The sequence below is a fragment of the Electrona antarctica genome (genome assembly GCF_951216825.1).
Source record: "Electrona antarctica genome assembly, contig: scaffold_937, whole genome shotgun sequence".
In the NCBI taxonomy this organism is placed as follows: domain Eukaryota; kingdom Metazoa; phylum Chordata; class Actinopteri; order Myctophiformes; family Myctophidae; genus Electrona; species Electrona antarctica.
This window is the reverse complement of record NW_027638686.1, coordinates 1-25,000: the sequence shown is the minus strand read 5'-3', so window position 1 is coordinate 25,000 and position 25,000 is coordinate 1. Positions and strand designations below refer to the sequence as shown.

The following is a 25,000-nucleotide window of genomic DNA, read 5'->3' as shown; positions in this document are numbered from 1 at the left end:
TTACTAGTAGTTTTAACACAGTAATACCATGGTCAGTACACCAGTTACTAGTAGTTTTATCACAGTAATACCATGGTCAGTACACCAGTTACTAGTAGTTTTAACACAGTAATACCATGGTCAGTACACCAGTTACTAGTAGTTTTAACACAGTAATACCATGGTCAGTACACCAGTTACTAGTAGTTTTAACACAGTAATACCATGGTCAGTACACCAGTTACTAGTAGTTTTAACACAGTAATACCATGGTCAGTACACCAGTTACTAGTAGTTTTAACACAGTAATACCATGGTCTGTACACCAGTTGTTAGTAGTTTTAACACAGTAATACCATGGTCAGTACACCAGTTACTAGTAGTTTTAACACAGTAATACCATGGTCAGTACACCAGTTACTAGTAGTTTTAACACAGTAATACCATGGTCAGTACACCAGTTACTAGTAGTTTTAACACAGTAATACCATGGTCAGTACACCAGTTACTAGTAGTTTTAACACAGTAATACCATGGTCAGTACACCAGTTACTAGTAGTTTTGGCTCTGTGGGCAGGTGCCAAATCGAGCTGGAAAGGAAAATTAGCATCTCCATGAAGCTTGTCAACATACTGAAGCACAATGTACTCTAAAAAGATGGCTGTGTTGAAACCATTGTTAACTTTTCACTGTCAGTGGATCAACACCATAGCAGATAACATGGCCTAAATCATCACTGTAGTTTTTGCTCTGTGGGCAGGTGTAGTTTTGGCTCTGTGGGCAGGTGTAGTTTTGGCTCTGTGGGAAGGTGCCAAGTGCTGCTGGAAAAGGAAGATCAGCATCAACATAAAGCTTGTCAATGTACAGAGGCTCACAGTTCTGTAAAATAGATGGTTGATTGTTATATTACCAATTACAGTAAGGATTAAGTAACATTATTGTGTTGATGGTTAACAGAGAGATGAGGTTACTAACTGTAACCTCTGTGTTAACAGAGTGCCAGGATGAGGTTACTAACTGTAACCCTTCTGTTAACAGAGTGATGAGGTTACTAACTGTAACCCCTGTGTTAACAGAGTGCCAGGATGAGAGCAGCAGGCGTTGGGAAGGACTTCAAGGAGAATCCCAACCTGAGAGACAACTGGACGGATGCAGAGGGTTACTATAGTAAGTACACACTATATACTAATACTACACTAAGTACACACTATATACTACTAGTACTACACTAAGTACACACTACAGTATCTAACCCCAACCTGAGAGACAACTGGACGGATGCAGAGGGTTACTATAGTAAGTACACACTATATACTAATACTACACTAAGTACACACTATAAGTACACACTACAGTATCTAACCCCAACCTGAGAGACAACTGGACGGATGCAGAGGGTTACTATAGTAAGTATATACTACTAATACTACACTAAGTACACACTATATACTAATACTACAGTAAGACTCATTTAGTTTAGGGGCGGCGGTGGCTCAGGGGTAGAGTGTCTGGATGGTAACCGTAAGGTTGCCAGTTCGAACCCGGGCTCCCCCAGAGTTACTGTCGAAGTGTCCTTGAGCAAGACACTGAACCCCTAATTGCTCCCGATGTGCTAGTTGGTGCCTTGCATGGTTTCCGCTGCCATCGGTATGTGAATGGGTGAATGTAATGCACAATCTCTGTAAAGCGGTGCTAGTTGGTGCCTTGCATGGTTTCCGCTGTCATCGGTGTGTGAATGGGTGAATGTAATGCACAATCTCTGTAAAGCGCCTTGGATAAAGGCGCTATATAAATGCACCATTTACCATTTACCATTTATTTAGTTTACATTAATACAGCTGGTCCTGGGTGTGGTCCTGGGTGTGACCCACAGAGCTGTGGTGATGAGCGAGCACCCTCACTGCTCACCTCGGTGACCTACAGAGCTGTGGTGATGGGCGAGCACCCTCACTGCTCACCTCGGCTCACCTTGCTGTTTGTATTCTTAGTTCCAACTATCTCTAAATGCTCACCTTGATGTTTGTATTCTTAGTTCCAACTATCTCTAAATGCTCACCTTGATGTTTGTATTCTTAGTTCCAACTATCTCTAAATGCCCACCTTGCTGTTTGTATTCTTAGTTCCAACTATCTCTAAATGCTCACCTTGATGTTTGTATTCTTAGTTCCAACTATCTCTAAATGCTCACCTTGCTGTTTGTATTCTTAGTTCCAACTATCTCTAAATGCTCACCTTGATGTTTGTATTCTTCCAACTATCTCTAAATGCTCACCTTGATGTTTGTATTCTTCCAACTATCTCTAAATGCTCACCTTGATGTTTGTATTCTTCCAACTATCTCTAAATGCCCACCTTGCTGTTTGTATTCTTAGTTCCAACTATCTCTAAATGCTCACCTTGATGTTTGTATTCTTCCAACTATCTCTAAATGCTCACCTTGATGTTTGTATTCTTCCAACTATCTCTAAATGCTCACCTTGATGTTTGTATTCTTCCAACTATCTCTAAATGCCCACCTTGCTGTTTGTATTCTTAGTTCCAACTATCTCTAAATGCTCACCTTGATGTTTGTATTCTTCCAACTATCTCTAAATGCTCACCTTGATGTTTGTATTCTTCCAACTATCTCTAAATGCTCACCTTGATGTTTGTATTCTTAGTTCCAACTATCTCTAAATGCCCACCTTGCTGTTTGTATTCTTAGTTCCAACTATCTCTAAATGCTCACCTTGATGTTTGTATTCTTCCAACTATCTCTAAATGCTCACCTTGATGTTTGTATTCTTCCAACTATCTCTAAATGCTCACCTTGATGTTTGTATTCTTCCAACTATCTCTAAATGCTCACCTTGATGTTTGTATTCTTCCAACTATCTCTAAATGCTCACCTTGATGTTTGTATTCTTAGTTCCAACTATCTCTAAATGCTCACCTTGATGTTTGTATTCTTCCAAATATCTCTAAATGCTCACCTTGATGTTTGTATTCTTCCAACTATCTTGTGCAAACCTCCACACGCTGGTCGCAAACATTAACATGTTTTTACCATGTTCCTAGGGGTGAACATCGGGGAGACGCTGGACATTAACATGTTTTTAACGTGTTTAGGGGTGAACATCGGGGAGACTGGACATTAACATGTTTTACCATGTTTCTAGGGGTGAACATCGGGGAGACGCTGGACATTAACATGTTTTTACCATGTTTCTAGGGGTGAACATCGGGGAGAAGCTGGACATTAACATTTAACGTGTTCCTAGGGGTGAACATCGGAGACATTAACATGTGTTTAACGTGTTTCTAGGGGTGAACATCGGGGAGACTCTGGACAAGCGCTACGACGTGTATGGCTACACGGGTCAGGGCGTGTTCAGCAACGTGATCAGAGCCAGGGACACCGCCCGCGCCGGCCAGGAGGTGGCAGTGAAGATCATCAGGAACAACGAGCTCATGTGAGTCAATGGAGACATAATTCATATGAAACATGACATCATTCAATCAACATTTGGTCTATGAATATGTCTTTGAATCATGTTTATTGGCTGCCCTAAAAGAGGGTTTAAAGGTATTTGTAAGTGAAGGTTTTCGGTTAAATTAAAACATGTATCTTTAATATATTCTGATAGGTAATCCTTGCTACAGAGTGATTGTTCTGTAGCAGAGCTCTCCCTGTCTCTCCTCCAGAGTGATTGTTCTGTAGCAGAGCTCTCCCTGTCTCTCCTCCAGAGTGATTGTTCTGTAGCAGAGCTCTCCCTGTCTCTCCTCCAGAGTGATTGTTCTGTAGCAGAGCTCTCCCTGTCTCTCCTCCAGAGTGATTGTTCTGTAGCAGAGCTCTCCCTGTCTCTCCTCCACTAGCCTCGGAAACCCACACCTTTTTATTTACAGGGAGAGAAAAAAAAGTCTGGGTCAGAGTCCACTTCAATCCGGCATAGAGCAGCGCAAACGTCGATCACTCTCTGATTTCTGATCGTCTGCACCTTTGTTAAATTGACGCGCACACACACACACACACACACACACACACACACACACACACACACACACACACACACACACACACACGGGTGAATGTAATGCACACTCCTCTCTCTCTCTCTGTCGCTCTAATTAATTACCGGTAGTCTCATGTCGCGCAACTGCGTCTAGACTGCCAGGCTACTCCTCCACCAACTGATAGTGCTGTTCTGTGATACTCTCATAGATGTTACAGATGTTCTGTGGGGCGGCTGTGGCTCAGGAGGTAGAGTGGGTCGTCCAATGATCCCTGGGTCGGTTGTTCGAATCCTGGCTCCTCCTCCTGAACCCCACACTGCCTCCAATGAGACACTGAACCCCACACTGCCTCCAATGAGACACTGAACCCCACCCTGCCTCCAATGAGACACTGAACCCCACACTGCCTCCAATGAGACACTGAACCCCACACTGCCTCCAATGAGACACTGAACCCCACACTGCCTCCAATGAGACACTGAACCCCACCCTGCCTCCAATGAGACACTGAACCCCACACTGCCTCCAATGAGACACTGAACCCCACCCTGCCTCCAATGAGACACTGAACCCCACACTGCCTCCAATGAGACACTGAACCCCACCCTGCCTACAATGAGACACTGAACCCCACCCTGCCTCCAATGAGACACTGAACCCCACCCTGCCTACAATGAGACACTGAACCCCACCCTGCCTCCAATGAGACACTGAACCCCACTCTATCTCCAATGAGACACTGAACCGCACACTGTCTCCAATGAGACACTGAACCCCACCCTGCCTCCAATGAGACACTGAACCCCACACTGTCTCCAATGAGACACTGAACCCCACCCTGCCTACAATGAGACACTGAACCCCACACTGCCTCCAATGAAACAGAGCCCCACACTGTCTTCAGTGAAACACTGAACCCCACACTGTCTCCAGTGAGACACTGAACCCCACACTGTCTCCAGTGAGACACTGAACCCCACACTGCCTCCAATGAGACACTGAACCCCACACTGCCTCCAATGAGACACTGAACCCCACCCTGCCTCCAATGAGACACTGAACCCCACACTGTCTCCAGTGAGACACTGAACCCCACACTGCCTCCAATGAGACACTGAACCCCACACTGCCTCCAATGAGACACTGAACCCCACACTGTCTCCAGTGAGACACTGAACCCCACACTGCCTCCAATGAGACACTGAACCCCACACTGCTTCCAATGAGACACTGAACCCCACCCTGCCTACAATGAGACACTGAACCCCACCCTGCCTCCAATGAGACACTGAACCCCACCCTGCCTACAATGAGACACTGAACCCCACCCTGCCTCCAATGAGACACTGAACCCCACTCTATCTCCAATGAGACACTGAACCGCACACTGTCTCCAATGAGACACTGAACCCCACCCTGCCTCCAATGAGACACTGAACCCCACACTGTCTCCAATGAGACACTGAACCCCACCCTGCCTACAATGAGACACTGAACCCCACACTGCCTCCAATGAAACAGAGCCCCACACTGTCTTCAGTGAAACACTGAACCCCACACTGTCTCCAGTGAGACACTGAACCCCACACTGTCTCCAGTGAGACACTGAACCCCACACTGCCTCCAATGAGACACTGAACCCCACACTGCCTCCAATGAGACACTGAACCCCACCCTGCCTCCAATGAGACACTGAACCCCACACTGTCTCCAGTGAGACACTGAACCCCACACTGCCTCCAATGAGACACTGAACCCCACACTGCCTCCAATGAGACACTGAACCCCACACTGTCTCCAGTGAGACACTGAACCCCACACTGCCTCCAATGAGACACTGAACCCCACACTGCTTCCAATGAGACACTGAACCCCACCCTGCCTCCAATGAGACACTGAACCCCACACTGTCTCCAGTGAGACACTGAACCCCACCCTGTCTCCAATGAGACACTGAACCCCACCCTGCCTCCAATGAGACACTGAACCCCACACTGTCTCCAATGAGACACTGAACCCCACACTGTCTCCAATGAGACACTGAACCCCACCCTGCCTCCAATGAGACACTGAACCACACCCTGCCTCCAGTGAGACACTGAACCCCACACTGTCTCCAGTGAGACACTGAACCCCACCCTGCCTCCAATGAGACACTGAACCCCACCCTGACTCCAGTGAGACACTGAACCCCACCCTGCCTCCAGTGAGACAATGAACCCCACACTGCCTCCAATGAGACACTGAACCCCACCCTGTCTCCAATGAGACACTGAACCCCACCCTGCCTCCAATGAGACACTGAACCCCACACTGTCTCCAATGAGACACTGAACCCCACCCTGCCTCCAATGAGACACTGAACCACACCCTGCCTCCAGTGAGACACTGAACCCCACACTGTCTCCAGTGAGACACTAAACCCCACCCTGCCTCCAATGAGACACTGAACCCCACACTGTCTCCAATGGGACACTGAACCCCACCCTGCCTCCAGTGAGACACTGAACCCCACCCTGCCTCCAATGAGACACTGAACCCCACCCTGCCTCCAATGAGACACTGAACCCCACACTGTCTCCAGTGAGACACTGAACCCCACCCTGCCTCCAATGAGACACTGAACCCCACACTGTCTCCAATGAGACACTGAACCCCACCCTGCCTCCAGTGAGACACTGAACCCCACCCTGCCTCCAATGTGACACTGAACCCCACACTGTCTCCAATGATACACTGAACCGCACACTGTCTCCAATGAGACACTGAACCCCACCCTGCTTCCAATGAGACACTGCACCCCACCCTGCCTCCAATGAGACACTGAACCCCACCCTGCCTCCAATGAGACACTGAACCCCACCCTGCCTCCAATGAGACACTGAACCCCACACTGTCTCCAATGAGACACTGAACCCCAACCTGCCTACAATGAGACACTGAACCCCACACTGTCTCCAGTGATACACTGAACCCCACACTGCCTCTAATGAGATACTGAACCCCACACTGCCTCCAATGAGACACTGAACCCCACCCTGCCTCCAATGAGACACTGAACCCCACACTGTCTCCAGTGAGACACTGAACCCCACACTGCCTCCAATGAGACACTGAACCCCACACTGCTTCCAAAATGAGACACTGAACCCCACCCTGACTCCAGTGAGACACTGAACCCCACCCTGCCTCCAATGAGACAATGAACCCCACACTGCCTCTAATGAGACACTGAACCCCACACTGCCTCCAATGAGACACTGAACCCCACACTGCCTCCAATGAGTCGGTCGGTGTGAGCTCGGCACCGTCGGTGTGAGCTCGCCACCGTCGGTGTGAGCTCGCCACCGTCGGTGTGTGAATGTGGGAAGTGAGGACGCTGGCGTCGACTGTTCACCGCTTCACCTCCCAATGTATGAATGAATGGACCGTTGTAAAGTGCTTTGAGTAAGCATAGAAAAGCGCTATAAACATGTAATCCATTATTATTATTATTATTTCCATAAACATGACAGATGTTGTGTTCCGTTTCCAGGCAGAAGACGGGTCTGAAGGAGCTGGAGTTCCTGAAGAAGCTCAACGACGCCGACCCAGACGACAAGTTCCACTGCCTGCGTCTCTTCAGACACTTTTACCACAAGCAGCACCTGTGTCTGGTCTTTGAACCTCTAAGGTACATAATGTCTGGTCTTTGAACCTCTAAGGTACATAATGTCTGGTCTTTGAACCTCTAAGGTACATAATGTCTGGTCTTTGAACCTCTAAGGTACATAATGTCTGGTCTTTGAACCTCTAAGGTACATAATGTCTGGTCTTTGAACCTCTAAGGTATTTACAGAGACCTGTGTCTGGTCTTTGAACCTCTAAGGTACATAATGTCTGGTCTTTGAACCTCTAAGGTACATAATGTCTGGTCTTTGAACCTCTAAGGTACATAATGTCTGGTCTTTGAACCTCTAAGGTACATAATGTCTGGTCTTTGAACCTCTAAGGTACATAATGTCTGGTCTTTGAACCTCTAAGGTACATAATGTCTGGTCTTTGAACCTCTTAAGGTATTTACAGAGACCTGTGTCTGGTCTTTGAACCTCTAAGGTACATAATGTCTGGTCTTTGAACCTCTAAGGTACATAATGTCTGGTCTTTGAACCTCTAAGGTACATAATGTCTGGTCTTTGAACCTCTAAGGTACATAATGTCTGGTCTTTGAACCTCTAAGGTACATAATGTCTGGTCTTTGAACCTCTAAGGTACATAATGTCTGGTCTTTGAACCTCTAAGGTACGTAATGCCTGGTCTTTGAACCTCTAAGGTACATAATGTCTGGTCTTTGAACCTCTAAGGTACGTAATGTCTGGTCTTTGAACCTCTAAGGTACATAATGTCTGGTCTTTGAACCTCTAAGGTACATAATGTCTGGTCTTTGAACCTCTAAGGTACATAATGTCTGGTCTTTGAACCTCTAAGGTATTTACAGAGACCTGTGTCTGGTCTTTGAACCTCTAAGGTACGTAATGTCTGGTCTTTGAACCTCTAAGGTACGTAATGTCTGGTCTTTGAACCTCTAAGGTACATAATGTCTGGTCTTTGAACCTCTAAGGTACATAATGTCTGGTCTTTGAACCTCTAAGGTACATAATGTCTGGTCTTTGAACCTCTAAGTTACATAATGTCTGGTCTTTGAACCTCTAAGGTACATAATGTCTGGTCTTTGAACCTCTAAGGTACATAATGTCTGGTCTTTGAACCTCTAAGGTACATAATGTCTGGTCTTTGAACCTCTAAGGTACGTAATGTCTGGTCTTTGAACCTCTAAGGTACATAATGTCTGGTCTTTGAACCTCTAAGGTACATAATGCCTGGTCTTTGAACCTCTAAGGTACATAATGTCTGGTCTTTGAACCTCTAAGGTATTTACAGAGACCTGTGTCTGGTCTTTGAACCTCTAAGGTACGTAATGTCTGGTCTTTGAACCTCTAAGGTACGTAATGTCTGGTCTTTGAACCTCTAAGGTACATAATGTCTGGTCTTTGAACCTCTAAGGTACATAATGCCTGGTCTTTGAACCTCTAAGGTATTTACAGAGACCTGTGTCTGGTCTTTGAACCTCTAAGGTACGTACAGAGACCTGTGTCTGGTCTTTGAACCTCTAAGGTATGTACAGAGACCTGTCTGGTCTTTGAACCTCTAAGGTATGTACAGAGACCTGTCTGGTCTTTGAACCTCTAAGGTATGTACAGAGACCTGTGTCTGGTCTTTGAACCTCTAAGGTATGTACAGAGACCTGTGTCTGGTCTTTGAACCTCTAAGGTACGTACAGAGACCTGTGTCTGGTCTTTGAACCTCTAAGGTACGTAATGCCTGGTCTTTGAACCTCTAAGGTACATAATGTTTGGTCTTTGAACCTCTAAGGTACATAATGTCTGGTCTTTGAACCTCTAAGGTACATAATGTCTGGTCTTTGAACCTCTAAGGTACATAATGTCTGGTATTTGAACCTCTAAGGTATGTACAGAGACCTGTGTCTGGTCTTTGAACCTCTAAGGTATTTACAGAGACCTGTGTCTGGTCTTTGAACCTCTAAGGTACGTAATGTCTGGTATTTGAACTTCTAAGGTACGTAATGTCTGGTCTTTGAACCTCTAAGGTACATAATGTCTGGTCTTTGAACCTCTAAGGTACATAATGTCTGGTCTTTGAACCTTTAAGGTACATAATGGTCCTCATTCACAACGGCGTTTACGCCAGAGTGTAACGGAAGCGTATACAGATACTAAATATCATCGTATTTCTCTGTCCGATCACGCTGCGATTTGCTCCCGTCTTATTCAGGGAAGCTGGTGTAATCACTTCATTTGTGCGGATCGCAGAGTGTAGCCTTTCCGCATTTTTCCCAAGCGATTCGCCTGGTGTCGCCTGGTTAGAACGCCCATCCCACACCATATAAGGCAACAGGAAATATCGAAATACGTCATCATAGCCTGCACCGGGCTTTAAATTATATACAACAGCCGCTATGAGCTTGTAGAGCAGTTAATTTTGACAGGCGGGTCTCTGCACGGACAGATCTTCAAGCAAACAGCGCGAGTTTTGTATATAATTATAAACGAAACTTGCCAACTTGGCACGCATTGCTTCACTCCTTGTTAAATGTCAGAACGTTAATAAGTTAACTTATATGTTACAGTTACTTTCACATAATGAGAAAGAAGGTCATTTGTACTGTTCACCACACAACCAAATGCTATATTAAAACTCGGCAATGATAAAAGGCCCTATTGATTAGTCTACTGCGGTGATTGATTCCCTGCCCTGCACTGTCGGATTTGGAAAGCAAATATATGGACATGCATGGACACAGGACATATTTTCTTTCTTTTTTTTCTTGTGGGATTTGGACTTAAGGCTATATTTCATCCGATCCAACTACGTTGTATGTTTCCTCAGCTGCAGGTAAGAGTTGGCTATTCTGTGTGGCGTCCGCATGTGATCAATATACATATTATAAATTAATACCACGACGCAAATGGAGGCAGATAGGTGCTTGCAGCAAATGCATTTAGGCCTACGTGAAACTCGAGTCTCTGTCAACATGCTGATCAGCGAGTTACAGTGGTAATAATAATCATCATCAACAGCCTTTCTTGTCTGTCTGTCCGTCATGTTTGTGAACAAGCGCGAGTGGAGGTGAGCTGGCTTAAAACTATGATATGATGACTGAGTGTATGTTCTTATTATAATTGTGAGTTTGTTTTTTAACATGCAGCGCGAGTCCGCGAGACTGCGAGAGCCGATGTACAAGCTCACAGCGCGTTGCACTGCGAGTAGAAAGCTGTCAAGTGAGCAGCGCAATCGCGCATGCTAGAAATATCCTAATAAATAAATAAAAAAGGTGTCGGGCTTGCAGGGGCAGTTTCTGTAAGGCACTCTAGGCTAACCTGCCTCTAGAATGCATGCATTTAGGCATACAAGTGATACCTGGCTTTTATTATAGGCTATCATTTTTTTATGTGCGACCAATGTTGGGGACACATGCCTACATATTTTATCTGAGATTTGGGGACTTATAATTGATTCAGCATGAAGACTAAATCCTTCTTAATAAATCTACGCAAGCCGTACACGACCATGAGAGGTGGCGCAGCTTTCAGCGGAATTTCCGACCAACCCACGTCACCGTCAAGTTCACGTTCAAGTTCATGAATTCCCACGTAATGTGGGAATCCACGTAAATGCCTGTCCGCTCACGCTCCGCTCACGTAACGTCACTTTATGAGCGTAAACGCCGTTGTGAATGAGGACCAATGTCTGGTCTTTGAACCTCTAAGGTATGTACAGAGACCTGTGTCTGGTCTTTGAACCTCTAAGGTATGTACAGAGACCTGTGTCTGGTCTTTGAACCTCTAAGGTATGTACAGAGACCTGTGTCTGGTCTTTGAACCTCTAAGGTACGTACAGAGACCTGTGTCTGGTCTTTGAACCTCTAAGGTACGTACTGCCTGGTCTTTGAACCTCTAAGGTACGTAATGTCTGGTCTTTGAACCTCTAAGGTACATAATGTCTGTTCTTTGAACCTCTAAGGTACATAATGTCTGGTCTTTGAACCTCTAAGGTACATAATGTCTGGTCTTTGAACCTCTAAGGTACATAATGTCTGTTCTTTGAACCTCTAAGGTACATAATGTCTGGTCTTTGAACCTCTAAGGTACATAATGTCTGGTCTTTGAACCTCTAAGGTACATAATGTCTGGTCTTTGAACCTCTAAGGTACATAATGTCTGGTCTTTGAACCTCTAAGGTACGTAATGTCTGGTCTTTGAACCTCTAAGGTACATAATGTCTGGTCTTTGAACCTCTAAGGTACATAATGTCTGGTCTTTGAACCTCTAAGGTACATAATGTCTGGTCTTTGAACCTCTAAGGTACGTAATGTCTGGTCTTTGAACCTCTAAGGTACATAATGTCTGGTCTTTGAACCTCTAAGGTACATAATGTCTGGTCTTTGAACCTCTAAGGTACATAATGTCTGGTCTTTGAACCTCTAAGGTACATAATGTCTGGTCTTTGAACCTCTAAGGTACGTAATGTCTGGTCTTTGAACCTCTAAGGTACATAATGTCTGGTCTTTGAACCTCTAAGGTACATAATGTCTGGTCTTTGAACCTCTAAGGTACATAATGTCTGGTCTTTGAACCTCTAAGGTACGTAATGTCTGGTCTTTGAACCTCTAAGGTACGTAATGTCTGGTCTTTGAACCTCTAAGGTACATAATGTCTGGTCTTTGAACCTCTAAGGTACGTAATGTCTGGTCTTTGAACCTCTAAGGTACATCATGTCTGGTCTTTGAACCTCTAAGGTACGTAATGTCTGGTCTTTGAACCTCTAAGGTACATAATGTCTGGTCTTTGAACCTCTAAGGTACATAATGTTTGGCCTTTGAACCTCTAAGGTACGTAATGTCTGGTCTTTGAACCTCTAAGGTACATAATGTCTGGTCTTTGAACCTCTAAGGTACATAATGTCTGGTCTTTGAACCTCTAAGGTACGTAATGTCTGGTCTTTGAACCTCTAAGGTACGTAATGTCTGGTCTTTGAACCTCTAAGGTACATAATGTCTGGTCTTTGAACCTCTAAGGTACGTAATGTCTGGTCTTTGAACCTCTAAGGTACATAATGTCTGGTCTTTGAACCTCTAAGGTACATAATGTTTGGTCTTTGAACCTCTAAGGTACGTAATGTCTGGTCTTTGAACCTCTAAGGTACTTACAGAGACCTGTGTCTGGTGTTTGAGCCTCTAAAGTACGTAGGAGAGGGGGCAGCAGTGGATCAGGGGGTAGAGTGGCCCGTACAGCAGCTGGATAGGAACCGTGAGGTTCCTGTTTTTATCCCTGTGGGCTCCCCCAGAGTTAGTGTGGAAATGTCCTTGAGCAAGACTCTGAAACCCTGAATGCTCCTGGTGTGTGTGTGTGTGTGTGTGTGTGTGTGTGTGTGTGTGTGTGTGTGTGTGTGTGTGTGTGTGTGTGTGTGTGTGTGTGTGTGTGTGTGTGTGTGTGTGTGTGTGTGTGTGTGTGTGTGTGTGTGTGTGTGTGTGTGTGTGTGTGTGTGTGTGTGTGTGTGTGTGTGTGTGTGTAAAGGGCCCTGGATAAAGGCGTGTATATTGAAAAATAGCAGATCTACAAGCTCATAGCGCGCCACCGAGTGGCACGCTACGAGCTTGTAGGTCTGTTATTTTTTGAAAAATCGAAGAACGACTGACAGAAACATAGCTTTTTCAGAAAACTGTCAGGATGTAGAAGACATTTTTAGAATCTGATCTCGGGTCAAAATGGTTTAACTCCTGTTGTGTTGTTCTCTGCAGCATGAACCTGCAGATCTGATCTACAAGCCCTACATTAAGTCCTGTTGTGTTGTTCTCTGCAGCATGAACCTGAAGATCTGATCTACAAGCCCTACATTAACTCCTGTTGTGTTCTCTGCAGTATGAACCTGCGTGAGGTCCTGAAGAAGTACGGTAAAGACGTGGGTCTTCACATCAAGGCGGTTCGCTCCTACAGCCAACAGCTGTTCCTCGCTCTGAAGCTCCTCAAACGATGCAACATCCTCCACGCTGACATCAAACCTGACAACATCCTGGTGAGTCTGTAGTTCTGACACAACATCCTGGTGAGTCTGTAGTTCTGACATCATCCTGGTGAGTCTGTAGTTCTGACATCATCCTGGTGAGTCTGTAGTTCTGACACAACATCCTGGTGAGTCTGTAGTTCTGACATCATCCTGGTGAGTCTGTAGTTCTGACACAACATCCTGGTGAGTCTGTAGTTCTGACATCATCCTGGTGAGTCTGTAGTTCTGACAACATCCTGGTGAGTCTGTAGTTCTGACAACATCCTGGTGAGTCTGTAGTTCTGACAACATCCTGGTGAGTCTGTAGTTCTGACATCATCCTGGTGAGTCTGTAGTTCTGACATCATCCTGGTGAGTCTGTAGTTCTGACATCATCCTGGTGAGTCTGTAGTTCTGACATCATCCTGGTGAGTCTGTAGTTCTGACACAACATCCTGGTGAGTCTGTAGTTCTGACATCATCCTGGTGAGTCTGTAGTTCTGACATCATCCTGGTGAGTCGGTAGTTCTGACATCATCCTGGTGAGTCTGTAGTTCTGACATCATCCTGGTGAGTCTGTAGTTCTGCGTAGCTACCTAGTTCAGGCAGACAACTTGTGAGCTCGCCTACCTGATCAGGTGACTAGATGCAGGTGTTACTCTCATAATGGTGTCCTAATGAAACCTGTGTCTCTGTGCTGAAGGTGTTACACTCATAACTGTGTCCTAATGAAACGTGTGTCTCTGGGCTGCAGGTGTTACTCTCATAACTGTCCTAATGAAACCTGTGTCTCTCTGTGCTGCAGGTGTTACTCTCATAACTGTCCTAATGAAACGTGTCTCTGGGCGGCAGGTGTTACTCTCATAATGGTGTCCTAATGAAACCTGTGTCTCATAGTAGTTACTCTCATAACTGTGTGCTAATGAAACGTGTGTCTCTGGGCTGCAGGTGAACGAGTCGAAGACCATCCTGAAGCTGTGTGACTTTGGCTCAGCGTCTCACGTGGCCGACAACGACATCACTCCCTACCTGGTGAGCCGGTTCTACAGAGCGCCAGAGATCAGTAAGTACACACTCACACCCTAAACCCTATTCGCGTTAGCGCGCGTGCACATTTTTTGAATTAATGAATGAATTAATACTTACTTTTGCCTTCACTTTCCTATTTGTTATAAATATGAAGTATCACATTTGCTTGATTGCCTGCAGACAGTTTGTGATCGATCAAAATTCAATTAGAAAATTGTGAAATCATGACACTGACTGACTGGACTGACAGAGACTGAAAGAGAGAGTGAGTGAGAGAGAGAGAGAGAGAGAGGTCGTCGGTCCATGCGTGACTAATTATTTGAAATAAAACCTTTTTTGTCCACACACAGTCCTACATGACATGACGACAGCATACCTTTTCACGTCACTCGAGTGACGAGTCGTTTTGTTTGTGAGGCGGCTCCAAACCGACCGCAGTTTAGGCTTAAATAGGTGAAAAATCAACTGCGACGGAACGGGCTGCGATGCGCTTATTAGTATGAGGCTGTATATTAATGTAGTGATACTGTAGTATGAGGCTGTATATTAATGTAGCCATACTGTAGTATGAGGCTGTATATTAATGTAGCCATACTGTAGTATGAGGCTGTATATTAATGTAGTGATACTGTAGTATGAGGCTGTATATTAATGTAGCCATACTGTAGTATGAGGCTGTATATTAATGTAGCCATACTGTAGTATGAGGCTGTATATTAATGTAGCGATACTGTAGTATGAGGCTGTATATTAATGTAGCGATACTGTAGTATGAGGCTGTATATTAATGTAGCCATACTGTAGTATGAGGCTGTATATTAATGTAGCCATACTGTAGTATGAGGCTGTATATTAATGTAGCCATACTGTAGTATGAGGCTGTATATTAATGTAGCGATACTGTAGTATGAGGCTGTATATTAATGTAGCCATACTGTAGTATGAGGCTGTATATTAATGTAGTGATACTGTAGTATGAGGCTGTATATTAATGTAGCCATACTGTAGTATGAGGCTGTAGATTAATGTAGTGATACTGTAGTATGAGGCTGTATATTAATGTAGCGATACTGTAGTATGAGGCTGTATATTAATGTAGTGATACTGTAGTATGAGGCTGTATATTAATGTAGCCATACTGTAGTATGAGGCTGTATATTAATGTAGCGATACTGTAGTATGAGGCTGTATATTAATGTATTGATACTGTAGTATGAGGCTGTATATTAATGTAGCGATACTGTAGTATGAGGCTGTATATTAATGTAGCCATACTGTAGTATGAGGCTGTATATTAATGTAGCGATACTGTAGTATGAGGCTGTATATTAATGTATTGATACTGTAGTATGAGGCTGTATATTAATGTAGCGATACTGTAGTATGAGGCTGTATATTAATGTAGCCATACTGTAGTATGAGGCTGTATATTAATGTATTGATACTGTAGTATGAGGCTGTATATTAATGTAGCCATACTGTAGTATGAGGCTGTATATTAATGTAGTGATACTGTAGTATGAGGCTGTATATTAATGTAGCCATACTGTAGTATGAGGCTGTATATTAATGTAGCGATACTGTAGTATGAGGCTGTATATTAATGTATTGATACTGTAGTATGAGGCTGTATATTAATGTAGTGATACTGTAGTATGAGGCTGTATATTAATGTAGTGATACTGTAGTATGAGGCTGTATATTAATGTAGTGATACTGTAGTATGAGGCTGTATATTAATGTAGCCATACTGTAGTATGAGGCTGTATATTAATGTAGTGATACTGTAGTATGAGGCTGTATATTAATGTAGTGATACTGTAGTATGAGGCTGTATATTAATGTAGTGATACTGTAGTATGAGGCTGTATATTAATGTAGCCATACTGTAGTATGAGGCTGTATATTAATGTAGTGATACTGTAGTATGAGGCTGTATATTAATGTAGCCATACTGTAGTATGAGGCTGTATATTAATGTAGTGATACTGTAGTATGAGGCTGTATATTAATGTAGCGATACTGTAGTATGAGGCTGTATATTAATGTAGTGATACTGTAGTATGAGGCTGTATATTAATGTAGTGATACTGTAGTATGAGGCTGTATATTAATGTAGCCATACTGTAGTATGAGGCTGTATATTAATGTAGCCATACTGTAGTATGAGGCTGTATATTAATGTAGCCATACTGTAGTATGAGGCTGTATATTAATGTAGTGATACTGTAGTATGAGGCTGTATATTAATGTAGTGATACTGTAGTATGAGGCTGTATATTAATGTAGCCATACTGTAGTATGAGGCTGTATATTAATGTAGTGATACTGTAGTATGAGGCTGTATATTAATGTAGCCATACTGTAGTATGAGGCTGTATATTAATGTAGTGATACTGTAGTATGAGGCTGTATATTAATGTAGTGATACTGTAGTATGAGGCTGTATATTAATGTAGCCATACTGTAGTATGAGGCTGTATATTAATGTAGCGATACTGTAGTATGAGGCTGTATATTAATGTAGTGATACTGTAGTATGAGGCTGTATATTAATGTAGCCATACTGTAGTATGAGGCTGTATATTAATGTAGCCATACTGTAGTATGAGGCTGTATATTAATGTAGCCATACTGTAGTATGAGGCTGTATATTAATGTAGTGATACTGTAGTATGAGGCTGTATATTAATGTAGCCATACTGTAGTATGAGGCTGTATATTAATGTAGCCATACTGTAGTATGAGGCTGTATATTAATGTAGTGATACTGTAGTACGAGGCTGTATATTAATGTAGCCATACTGTAGTATGAGGCTGTATATTAATGTAGTGATACTGTAGTATGAGGCTGTATATTAATGTAGCCATACTGTAGTATGAGGCTGTATATTAATGTAGTGATACTGTAGTATGAGGCTGTATATTAATGTAGCCATACTGTAGTATGAGGCTGTATATTAATGTAGTGATACTGTAGTATGAGGCTGTATATTAATGTAGCCATACTGTAGTATGAGGCTGTATATTAATGTAGCCATACTGTAGTATGAGGCTGTATATTAATGTAGCCATACTGTAGTATGAGGCTGTATATTAATGTAGCCATACTGTAGTATGAGGCTGTATATTAATGTAGCCATACTGTAGTATGAGGCTGTATATTAATGTAGCGATACTGTAGTATGAGGCTGTATATTAATGTAGTGATACTGTAGTATGAGGCTGTATATTAATGTAGTGATACTGTAGTATGAGGCTGTATATTAATGTAGCCATACTGTAGTATGAGGCTGTATATTAATGTAGCCATACTGTAGTATGAGGCTGTATATTAATGTAGCCATACTGTAGTATGATGCTGTATATTAATGTAGCGATACTGTAGTATGAGGCTGTATATTAATGTAGCCATACTGTAGTATGATGCTGTATATTAATGTAGTGATACTGTAGTATGAGGCTGTATATTAATGTAGTGATACTGTAGTATGAGGCTGTATATTAATGTAGCCATACTGTAGTATGAGGCTGTATATTAATGTAGTGATACTGTAGTATGAGGCTGTATATTAATGTAGCCATACTGTAGTATGATGCTGTATATTAATGTAGTGATACTGTAGTATGAGGCTGTATATTAATGTAGCCATACTGTAGTATGAGGCTGTATATTAATGTAGCGATACTGTAGTATGATGCTGTATATTAATGTAGCCATACTGTAGTATGATGCTGTATATTAATGTAGTGATACTGTAGTATGAGGCTGTATATTAATGTAGCCATACTGTAGTATGAGGCTGTATATTAATGTAGTGATACTGTAGTATGAGGCTGTATATTAATGTAGTGATACTGTAGTATGAGGCTGTATATTAATGTAGCCATACTGTAGTATGAGGCTGTATATTAATGTAGCCATACTGTAGTATGAGGCTGTATATTAATGTAGCCATACTGTAGTATGAGGCTGTATATTAATGTAGCCATACTGTAGTATGAGGCTGTATATTAATGTAGCCATACTGTAGTATGAGGCTGTATATTAATGTAGTGATACTGTAGTATGAGGCTGTATATTAATGTAGCCATACTGTAGTATGAGGCTGTATATTAATGTAGTGATACTGTAGTATGAGGCTGTATATTAATGTAGTGATACTGTAGTATGAGGCTGTATATTAATGTAGTGATACTGTAGTATGAGGCTGTATATTAATGTAGTGATACTGTAGTATGAGGCTGTATATTAATGTAGTGATACTGTAGTATGAGGCTGTATATTAATGTAGTGATACTGTAGTATGAGGCTGTATATTAATGTAGTGATACTGTAGTATGAGGCTGTATATTAATGTAGCCATACTGTAGTATGAGGCTGTATATTAATGTAGTGATACTGTAGTATGAGGCTGTATATTAATGTAGTGATACTGTAGTATGAGGCTGTATATTAATGTAGCCATACTGTAGTATGAGGCTGTATATTAATGTAGTGATACTGTAGTATGAGGCTGTATATTAATGTAGTGATACTGTAGTATGAGGCTGTATATTAATGTAGTGATACTGTAGTATGAGGCTGTATATTAATGTAGCCATACTGTAGTATGAGGCTGTATATTAATGTAGTGATACTGTAGTATGAGGCTGTATATTAATGTAGTGATACTGTAGTATGAGGCTGTATATTAATGTAGCCATACTGTAGTATGAGGCTGTATATTAATGTAGCCATACTGTAGTATGAGGCTGTATATTAATGTAGCCATACTGTAGTATGAGGCTGTATATTAATGTAGTGATACTGTAGTATGAGGCTGTATATTAATGTAGCCATACTGTAGTATGAGGCTGTATATTAATGTAGTGATACTGTAGTATGAGGCTGTATATTAATGTAGTGATACTGTAGTATGAGGCTGTATATTAATGTAGCCATACTGTAGTATGAGGCTGTATATTAATGTAGTGATACTGTAGTATGAGGCTGTATATTAATGTATTGATACTGTAGTATGAGGCTGTATATTAATGTAGCCATACTGTAGTATGAGGCTGTATATTAATGTAGCGATACTGTAGTATGAGGCTGTATATTAATGTATTGATACTGTAGTATGAGGCTGTATATTAATGTAGCCATACTGTAGTATGAGGCTGTATATTAATGTAGTGATACTGTAGTATGAGGCTGTATATTAATGTAGTGATACTGTAGTATGAGGCTGTATATTAATGTATTGATACTGTAGTATGAGGCTGTATATTAATGTAGCCATACTGTAGTATGAGGCTGTATATTAATGTAGCGATACTGTAGTATGAGGCTGTATATTAATGTAGTGATACTGTAGTATGAGGCTGTATATTAATGTAGCCATACTGTAGTATGAGGCTGTATATTAATGTAGTGATACTGTAGTATGAGGCTGTATATTAATGTAGTGATACTGTAGTATGAGGCTGTATATTAATGTAGTGATACTGTAGTATGAGGCTGTATATTAATGTAGCCATACTGTAGTATGAGGCTGTATATTAATGTAGTGATACTGTAGTATGAGGCTGTATATTAATGTAGTGATACTGTAGTATGAGGCTGTATATTAATGTAGTTATACTGTAGTATGAGGCTGTATATTAATGTAGTGATACTGTAGTATGAGGCTGTATATTAATGTAGCCATACTGTAGTATGAGGCTGTATATTAATGTAGTGATACTGTAGTATGAGGCTGTATATTAATGTAGTGATACTGTAGTATGAGGCTGTATATTAATGTAGTGATACTGTAGTATGAGGCTGTATATTAATGTAGCCATACTGTAGTATGAGGCTGTATATTAATGTAGTGATACTGTAGTATGAGGCTGTATATTAATGTAGCCATACTGTAGTATGAGGCTGTATATTAATGTAGTGATACTGTAGTATGAGGCTGTATATTAATGTAGCCATACTGTAGTATGAGGCTGTATATTAATGTAGCCATACTGTAGTATGAGGCTGTATATTAATGTAGCCATACTGTAGTATGAGGCTGTATATTAATGTAGCCATACTGTAGTATGAGGCTGTATATTAATGTAGTGATACTGTAGTATGAGGCTGTATATTAATGTAGCCATACTGTAGTATGAGGCTGTATATTAATGTAGTGATACTGTAGTATGAGGCTGTATATTAATGTAGTGATACTGTAGTATGAGGCTGTATATTAATGTAGTGATACTGTAGTATGAGGCTGTATATTAATGTAGCCATACTGTAGTATGAGGCTGTATATTAATGTAGCCATACTGTAGTATGAGGCTGTATATTAATGTAGTGATACTGTAGTATGAGGCTGTATATTAATGTAGCCATACTGTAGTATGAGGCTGTATATTAATGTAGCCATACTGTAGTATGAGGCTGTATATTAATGTAGTGATACTGTAGTATGAGGCTGTATATTAATGTAGCCATACTGTAGTATGAGGCTGTATATTAATGTAGCCATACTGTAGTATGAGGCTGTATATTAATGTAGTGATACTGTAGTATGAGGCTGTATATTAATGTAGTGATACTGTAGTATGAGGCTGTATATTAATGTAGTGATACTGTAGTATGAGGCTGTATATTAATGTAGTGATACTGTAGTATGAGGCTGTATATTAATGTAGCCATACTGTAGTATGAGGCTGTATATTAATGTAGTGATACTGTAGTATGAGGCTGTATATTAATGTAGTGATACTGTAGTATGAGGCTGTATATTAATGTAGCCATACTGTAGTATGAGGCTGTATATTAATGTAGTGATACTGTAGTATGAGGCTGTATATTAATGTAGCGATACTGTAGTATGAGGCTGTATATTAATGTAGCGATACTGTAGTATGAGGCTGTATATTAATGTAGCCATACTGTAGTATGAGGCTGTATATTAATGTAGTGATACTGTAGTATGAGGCTGTATATTAATGTAGTGATACTGTAGTATGAGGCTGTATATTAATGTAGCCATACTGTAGTATGAGGCTGTATATTAATGTAGTGATACTGTAGTATGAGGCTGTATATTAATGTAGTGATACTGTAGTATGAGGCTGTATATTAATGTAGCGATACTGTAGTATGAGGCTGTATATTAATGTAGTGATACTGTAGTATGAGGCTGTATATTAATGTAGTGATACTGTAGTATGAGGCTGTATATTAATGTAGTGATACTGTAGTATGAGGCTGTATATTAATGTAGTGATACTGTAGTATGAGGCTGTATATTAATGTAGCCATACTGTAGTATGAGGCTGTATATTAATGTAGTGATACTGTAGTATGAGGCTGTATATTAATGTAGCCATACTGTAGTATGAGGCTGTATATTAATGTAGTGATACTGTAGTATGAGGCTGTATATTAATGTAGTGATACTGTAGTATGAGGCTGTATATTAATGTAGTGATACTGTAGTATGAGGCTGTATATTAATGTAGCCATACTGTAGTATGAGGCTGTATATTAATGTAGTGATACTGTAGTATGAGGCTGTATATTAATGTAGTGATACTGTAGTATGAGGCTGTATATTAATGTAGCCATACTGTAGTATGAGGCTGTATATTAATGTAGCCATACTGTAGTATGAGGCTGTATATTAATGTAGCCATACTGTAGTATGAGGCTGTATATTAATGTAGTGATACTGTAGTATGAGGCTGTATATTAATGTAGCCATACTGTAGTATGAGGCTGTATATTAATGTAGTGATACTGTAGTATGAGGCTGTATATTAATGTAGTGATACTGTAGTATGAGGCTGTATATTAATGTAGCCATACTGTAGTATGAGGCTGTATATTAATGTAGTGATACTGTAGTATGAGGCTGTATATTAATGTATTGATACTGTAGTATGAGGCTGTATATTAATGTAGCCATACTGTAGTATGAGGCTGTATATTAATGTAGCGATACTGTAGTATGAGGCTGTATATTAATGTATTGATACTGTAGTATGAGGCTGTATATTAATGTAGCCATACTGTAGTATGAGGCTGTATATTAATGTAGTGATACTGTAGTATGAGGCTGTATATTAATGTAGTGATACTGTAGTATGAGGCTGTATATTAATGTAGTGATACTGTAGTATGAGGCTGTATATTAATGTAGCCATACTGTAGTATGAGGCTGTATATTAATGTAGCGATACTGTAGTATGAGGCTGTATATTAATGTAGTGATACTGTAGTATGAGGCTGTATATTAATGTAGCCATACTGTAGTATGAGGCTGTATATTAATGTAGTGATACTGTAGTATGAGGCTGTATATTAATGTAGTGATACTGTAGTATGAGGCTGTATATTAATGTAGTGATACTGTAGTATGAGGCTGTATATTAATGTAGCCATACTGTAGTATGAGGCTGTATATTAATGTAGTGATACTGTAGTATGAGGCTGTATATTAATGTAGTGATACTGTAGTATGAGGCTGTATATTAATGTAGTTATACTGTAGTATGAGGCTGTATATTAATGTAGTGATACTGTAGTATGAGGCTGTATATTAATGTAGCCGATACTGTAGTATGAGGCTGTATATTAATGTAGTGATACTGTAGTATGAGGCTGTATATTAATGTAGTGATACTGTAGTATGAGGCTGTATATTAATGTAGTGATACTGTAGTATGAGGCTGTATATTAATGTAGCCATACTGTAGTATGAGGCTGTATATTAATGTAGTGATACTGTAGTATGAGGCTGTATATTAATGTAGCCATACTGTAGTATGAGGCTGTATATTAATGTAGTGATACTGTAGTATGAGGCTGTATATTAATGTAGCCATACTGTAGTATGAGGCTGTATATTAATGTAGCCATACTGTAGTATGAGGCTGTATATTAATGTAGCCATACTGTAGTATGAGGCTGTATATTAATGTAGCCATACTGTAGTATGAGGCTGTATATTAATGTAGTGATACTGTAGTATGAGGCTGTATATTAATGTAGCCATACTGTAGTATGAGGCTGTATATTAATGTAGTGATACTGTAGTATGAGGCTGTATATTAATGTAGTGATACTGTAGTATGAGGCTGTATATTAATGTAGTGATACTGTAGTATGAGGCTGTATATTAATGTAGCCATACTGTAGTATGAGGCTGTATATTAATGTAGCCATACTGTAGTATGAGGCTGTATATTAATGTAGTGATACTGTAGTATGAGGCTGTATATTAATGTAGCCATACTGTAGTATGAGGCTGTATATTAATGTAGCCATACTGTAGTATGAGGCTGTATATTAATGTAGTGATACTGTAGTATGAGGCTGTATATTAATGTAGCCATACTGTAGTATGAGGCTGTATATTAATGTAGCCATACTGTAGTATGAGGCTGTTTATTAATGTAGTGATACTGTAGTATGAGGCTGTATATTAATGTAGTGATACTGTAGTATGAGGCTGTATATTAATGTAGTGATACTGTAGTATGAGGCTGTATATTAATGTAGTGATACTGTAGTATGAGGCTGTATATTAATGTAGCCATACTGTAGTATGAGGCTGTATATTAATGTAGTGATACTGTAGTATGAGGCTGTATATTAATGTAGTGATACTGTAGTATGAGGCTGTATATTAATGTAGCCATACTGTAGTATGAGGCTGTATATTAATGTAGTGATACTGTAGTATGAGGCTGTATATTAATGTAGTGATACTGTAGTATGAGGCTGTATATTAATGTAGCGATACTGTAGTATGAGGCTGTATATTAATGTAGTGATACTGTAGTATGAGGCTGTATATTAATGTAGCCATACTGTAGTATGAGGCTGTATATTAATGTAGTGATACTGTAGTATGAGGCTGTATATTAATGTAGTGATACTGTAGTATGAGGCTGTATATTAATGTAGCCATACTGTAGTATGAGGCTGTATATTAATGTAGTGATACTGTAGTATGAGGCTGTATATTAATGTAGCCATACTGTAGTATGAGGCTGTATATTAATGTAGTGATACTGTAGTATGAGGCTGTATATTAATGTAGTGATACTGTAGTATGAGGCTGTATATTAATGTAGTGATACTGTAGTATGAGGCTGTATATTAATGTAGCCATACTGTAGTATGAGGCTGTATATTAATGTAGTGATACTGTAGTATGAGGCTGTATATTAATGTAGTGATACTGTAGTATGAGGCTGTATATTATGTAGCCATACTGTAGTATGAGGCTGTATATTAATGTAGCCATACTGTAGTATGAGGCTGTATATTAATGTAGTGATACTGTAGTATGAGGCTGTATATTAATGTAGCCATACTGTAGTATGAGGCTGTATATTAATGTAGTGATACTGTAGTATG

General features: G+C 40.8%; 1 protein-coding gene across 1 annotated transcript in view; it reads left to right on the top strand.

The window, feature by feature from the left end:
* LOC306917840 (serine/threonine-protein kinase PRP4 homolog) overlaps positions 1–14,638 on the top strand; it is a gene marked incomplete at both ends in the record, with an annotated part of 18,411 nt that extends 3,773 nt beyond the window's left edge. Inside the window, 5 exons of the mRNA XM_079530741.1 lie at positions 1,056–1,146; positions 3,284–3,431; positions 7,508–7,645; positions 13,452–13,605; positions 14,524–14,638. Coding sequence (XP_079386867.1) covers positions 1,056–1,146; positions 3,284–3,431; positions 7,508–7,645; positions 13,452–13,605; positions 14,524–14,638 — 646 coding nt within the window. The remainder of the gene's footprint in view (positions 1–1,055; positions 1,147–3,283; positions 3,432–7,507; positions 7,646–13,451; positions 13,606–14,523) is intronic.
* Between the last annotated feature and the right edge of the window lie 10,362 nt (positions 14,639–25,000).